The sequence below is a fragment of the Mixophyes fleayi genome, chromosome 9, assembly GCF_038048845.1.
Source record: "Mixophyes fleayi isolate aMixFle1 chromosome 9, aMixFle1.hap1, whole genome shotgun sequence".
In the NCBI taxonomy this organism is placed as follows: Eukaryota; Metazoa; Chordata; class Amphibia; order Anura; family Limnodynastidae; genus Mixophyes; species Mixophyes fleayi.
In genome coordinates, this window is record NC_134410.1 from 11,379,640 (window position 1) to 11,384,968 (window position 5,329).

General features: G+C 39.1%; 1 protein-coding gene across 1 annotated transcript; it reads left to right on the top strand.

The window, feature by feature from the left end:
• The first annotated feature begins 3,963 nt into the window (after positions 1-3,963).
• LOC142101418 (olfactory receptor 8D1-like) lies at positions 3,964-4,984 on the top strand. Its single transcript, XM_075185877.1, has one exon. The coding sequence runs from the start codon at positions 3,964-3,966 to the stop codon at positions 4,897-4,899; it is 936 nt and encodes a 311-aa protein (XP_075041978.1). The 3' UTR covers positions 4,900-4,984.
• Positions 4,985-5,329: the final 345 nt, after the last annotated feature.

Below are 5,329 nucleotides of genomic sequence, written 5' to 3' on the forward strand. Positions count from 1 at the left end.
CTGTGCCCCCTTTGCATCCACTCTCTGTGCCCCCTCTGCATCTTCACTCTGCCCCATCTGCACCCTCACTCTGCCCCCTCTGCGCCCTCACTCTGCCCCCTCTGCATACTCACCCTGCCCCCTCCTTCATTCTTTTGCCCCTCCATTGCTGTTTCCTATCACCATTCCCCTACGTTTCTTTACTTACCATACTTGACCTTCTTTCTTCTATTTTTTCTGTCTTTTCTTCTTTCTTCTTACCAATTCGGTGGTGCCTGGGTCCTGGGCGCCGTCGGATTGGTAAGTTGTTTTTTTGTTGTTTTTTTCATCCCCTGGCCACTGCACCCCTCTGACAGCGCCGTTGCACACTTTGGGAACCTAGGACGTAAGGTAATTAACTTTGTCACATCAAGCGAGCTAATATATACTATAGGTTCCCATGAAAAACTCAATTATTATTTGAGTATACAAACTCTAAATAGCTATTTAGGGGTATATTTATCAAGCTGAGAGTTTCCGCCGGGTTTGAAAGTGGAGATGTTGCCTATATGAAGCAATCAGATTCTAGCTATCATTTTGTAGACTGTGCTAAATAAATGATAAGTAGAATCTGACTAGTTGCTATAGGCAACATCTTCACTTTTCAAACCCGCCGGAAACTCGCAGATTGATAAATATACCCATAAAGTGCAGCAGAATTGTATTATTATCATTTCCAGTGGTTGTGTTGTTTTAGATTGTGGTGTCTTATCATACCTTCTAGAGGTAAGCATCCAGGGTGTGTGGCCCCTCTGGAGATGGGGCAAGGGGCTCTCTGAGTTTCTGCAGCTTGTAAAGTGCACAGTGGCCTGGGGATAATGGCCTGAGCAGGGGATGTTGGGTATTTTTACGGCACAGGCAGGATTTTTCTAAACTTCCCTATGGGCATCTTATTTTGGGCTGCTAACATGGAATTAAGATAATACCTAGCTTTTAGTTTTTAGATTTAATCCTGTATTTGTGTTTCAGAAATAAGAATAAGAACAATCTGTGAGGTCGAATAACTAAACAAAGAGATGAAATGATTAATGTTAGCACTATGTAATAGTTATCAATGTGAAAGTAAGGTATGGACATGGCTTAGAGATGGAGCGGAATTTATTGAAGCAAGTGGTGCATCATGGGTAAGGGTTTGTCTGGTCAAGTCTAGAATAATATACAGGCTCCCTGCCCTCTGAAACTTCCTTACTTGAAGAAGGAGAATTCTATGACAATAATAATCTTAGAGAGAGGAACTTACCTGGTCTCCACAAACCAGAATATGCCTGAAATATAGATCATTCCATGACTGTAACTATTCTTTATTTTTACTTTCCCTTTATTTTTATGCAGCCTGTAAAGCGCACAATGATGTAGGGATCTTGGCCTGAGCAACGTATACCATTCACTGTTAAGGCATAGTAACAGTAAATTGCATTTTTGATTATAGAACCTTCTTTTACTGCAAATTTACAATTAATATTGCTCCCTTTATCAAAATGTTCTATACACACCATAGAACTGTACCACAAGTGGCCACATTATAATGAAAAAGTTGAAGAAGAAAGATAAGAAGAGAACTTATCTACGTTCCTTTATGTAGGGAATGGAGGGATGAGAAACGCAGCCAAATGGAGGTCATAAGAAACCGCTTGTCCTAGAGTAATTGTACAAGAAGAGTAAAAACTCCAAGGGACGTGTCACAGTGATCTAGTATACTGGACAGAGAGTTGTGTATATGAAGGACATTTATTTGCATCAACAATATTATGTAGTCAGTATATACGCTTATTATACACAAAATTCAAGTACGTTCTGGCCAGAACATAAATAAATTTATAATCAAATACAACGCCTATAGATAAGATGTCACAGTAATTATATAGCAATAGGCAAATGATGAACAATGTAGTGAAAAAAACAAATCAAGGAAAAAAATGTAAAATAAAAATTTAAATCAAGAAAAAATAGAAAAGAAATGTAAGGAAAACCATTATACATATACAAAGCACAAAGATATAGTTATATATTTTTGGAACAACTTAAAGATATTATTTACATCCAACAACTGCAAAATTTACAGTGCAATACTTACTAGGTGTTCATTGGACATCTTTATACGACCTGCGCCCCCAGCATTATTTTCAGATTATTTATCAGCATTATATCTATATATCTTTGTGCTTTGTATATGTTTTTTGTTTTTTCTTACATTTGTTTTTTTTTTCTTGATTTATATTTTTATTTATATTTTTTTCTTGATTTGTTTTCTTTCACTACATTGTTCATTGTTTGCCTATTACTATTTGATTACTGTGACATCTTATGTATGGACATTGTATTTGAATATAAATGTATTTACGAGTTCTGGGCATAACGTACTTAGATTTTGTGTATAATAAGTGTCTATAGTGACTATATAATATTGTTGATGCAAATAAATGACCTTCATATAAACAACTTTTTGTCCAGTATACTAGATCACTGTGACACGTCCCCTGGCCACCTCCACCACCTACTGCGATTTGGAGTTTTTCATCTTCTTCTACAAAAAAATGAAGACTGTTTGTTTACAAGGAAACACATTTTGAACAAATAAATTGGTTTATCTAAAAAGAACGTCAAATTTATTTTTGATCACATAGAGCAGAGATAAGCAGCCTTTGGCTTTCCAGTTGTTGCTTAACAAAACTACAAGTTCCAACATGCCCTGGTCGCAATATTGGTGTTTTTCATTTTTTTAGGTGTATTTGAATAGGGTTTTTAGGTTAGGTGGGTGGGGACAGAACTTGTAGCCAATGAGGTGATAGGAGAGCTCACAGTAGGAGGAGATGAGTGAGCTGATCGTGTGGGAGGCTGTGGCCTGACCCCTCTTATGATTGGTTAGTTAGCACAAAGCCGGATATGACAGGGTCAACGTCACGATGAGTAGAGGGGAATGGAAGCAAGCCAAGAGCCTGAGGGTTTTATAGTGGAAGTGTTCCCAACAGTACATCAAACTGATGGGCGTCAAACACACCTCTTTGTCAAATGAAGTTCCTGCATCCAGCTTGTTTTCCATAGGGGTTGACTTTTGGGCAACCACTGTTTAATATAACATGGTCCACCATATAGGAAACAGAGAGCCCCGTTACCTAAAGCTGGCATGTGCTGTCGTTCATAGCGAAGGAGGACTCAATACAACACAACTTCAACAGAACTCTGTTAGCAGAGTTACAATGAGCTCCTTTAAAGAGCTATGGAGCCATCATGTAGTATCGCTAAAGAACCGCACGGAAAATGAGCAGTATGCCGAATTATCCGCTTCCTAGATTCATGTAACAAACAGAGGTGGTTGGAAAGGAAGGCAAGTTATAGGGCATGTTATATTAAGGAGGTATTGTCCAGAGTGGATAACCATCCACTTAACCTCTCACCTCTTCTGTTTCTCACTGGCTCCTGTTTCTCTCCCCTTTGCTTCACTGGCTCCCTTTTGTGCCTGATTCTGTCCACCCTCCCTTAGGATGTGAGCTCGTATGAGCAGGGCCCCTCTCCCCTCCTGTCTCCACACCTGTTCTTCCGCTTCGTCTTTACAGTATTTGCCTGCCTGGAGTTTCTGAAGTTCTGGTACTTTGTGTTTATTGTTCTGTATTGTTTTACCCTGTATGGTCTACTGTTTGTACCGTGTACGGCGCTGCGGATACCTTGTGGCGCCTAACAAATAAACGATAATAATAATAATAATAATAATAATAATAACCCCTGTCAACCCTTACCAAGTATTTCTACAATTGTCATGCTGTAAGCTTTTTATCAACATTAAGCTATGTAGCATCTTTCCTCATGTTATGTACTGATTGCACCTCTTTCTACTTTTCCTTCTCTGATGTTGGATTTACATGATATAATACTATTTAGATTGTAATAAAGACTGCATCAAACATGATGTCTGCTTTCTCTTTACAGAATTCAGATGTGGCTAATGATATGGTTCTGCAGAACCAGACCCCGGTCACATATTTCATCATTAAGGGGATTTCTGATGTCCCTGAACTCCAGGCCTTGGTCTTCCTTGTTGTCCTGGCTATTTATCTCATTACAGTGAGTGGAAACACAACCATCCTACTACTGGTCTGCCTGGACCCTCAGCTTCACACGCCCATGTACTTCTTTCTGGGCAACTTGTCCTTTCTTGATGTGTTTTGCTTGACAATCACTTTACATAAAATACTTTTATCTTACATGTTTGGTGATAAAACCGTTTCCTTCACCAACTGTATGTCACAATTGTACATGTTTTCGTCCTTGACCTGCAATGAGCTGTTGATACTGACTGCTATGAGCTATGACCGATATGTGGCTATTTGTAACCCTTTTCACTACCACACGGTTATGAACAGCAGAGTGTGCGTTCTCTTGGCTGCTGTCTGCTGGATCCTAGGTTTTGTAGAAGTCGTACCTCACATGTGGGCAATATCACGTTTTTCATGTTATAAGTCCAACGAGATTAACCACTACTTTTGTGACATTTTGCCAATCATGAAACTGTCTTGTAGTGACACCACTCTACTGAAGCTTGTTATTTTTATTGAGGGACTGTTACTGGTCAGTTTTACCCCCTTCCTCCTTACCTTCATCTCCTACATCTTCATTATTGCCACCATCCTGAGGATCAAATCCAGCTCCGGGAGACGTAAAGCCTTCTACACATGTTCCTCACACCTCACAGTCGTTATCATCCTCTACATGAGTCTCGTCTGCCAGTATCTGAGGCCAAGCTCCACCAACACCTTGAATTCCAACAAACTTTTCTCCTTATTTAACACAGCTGCCGTCCCTGTCCTTAATCCATTTATTTACAGCTTGAAAAATAAAGATGTGAAGTCGGCAGCGAGAAGGCAGCTAAAATGGTTAATGGTCTAAACAAAGTGTTACAATTTTTTTTTCAAGTGGACTCATATTCGTTTGGACTTTTCCAGTGGACTGAAGTGAACTCCAGGGAACCACACTACACTGTAATAGACTGCTAAATGGAGTTTGTGGTCACATATACAATCGCCAAAAAAGTTTACGATAAACAAAAAGTTTACAATAAAGAATTCAGCCATTCTTATAAATTATGTCAGATTTGTAATTTTAAATGAAATGTTGTAACGGTGTTTTCCTGAAAATAAAATTCATAAAATTAAATTACTTTTATCATTTTCACACCAGGCGCTAAACACTCCCACTGGCATACCAGGCTACTATAGGGACCTGTGTCTCATTAAGAACCTGTCTGTTAGCTGTAACCTCATCCAATGAAGCAGACATTTAGGTCCTGGACATGGAAAAATTCCCTGACTGCTGAATC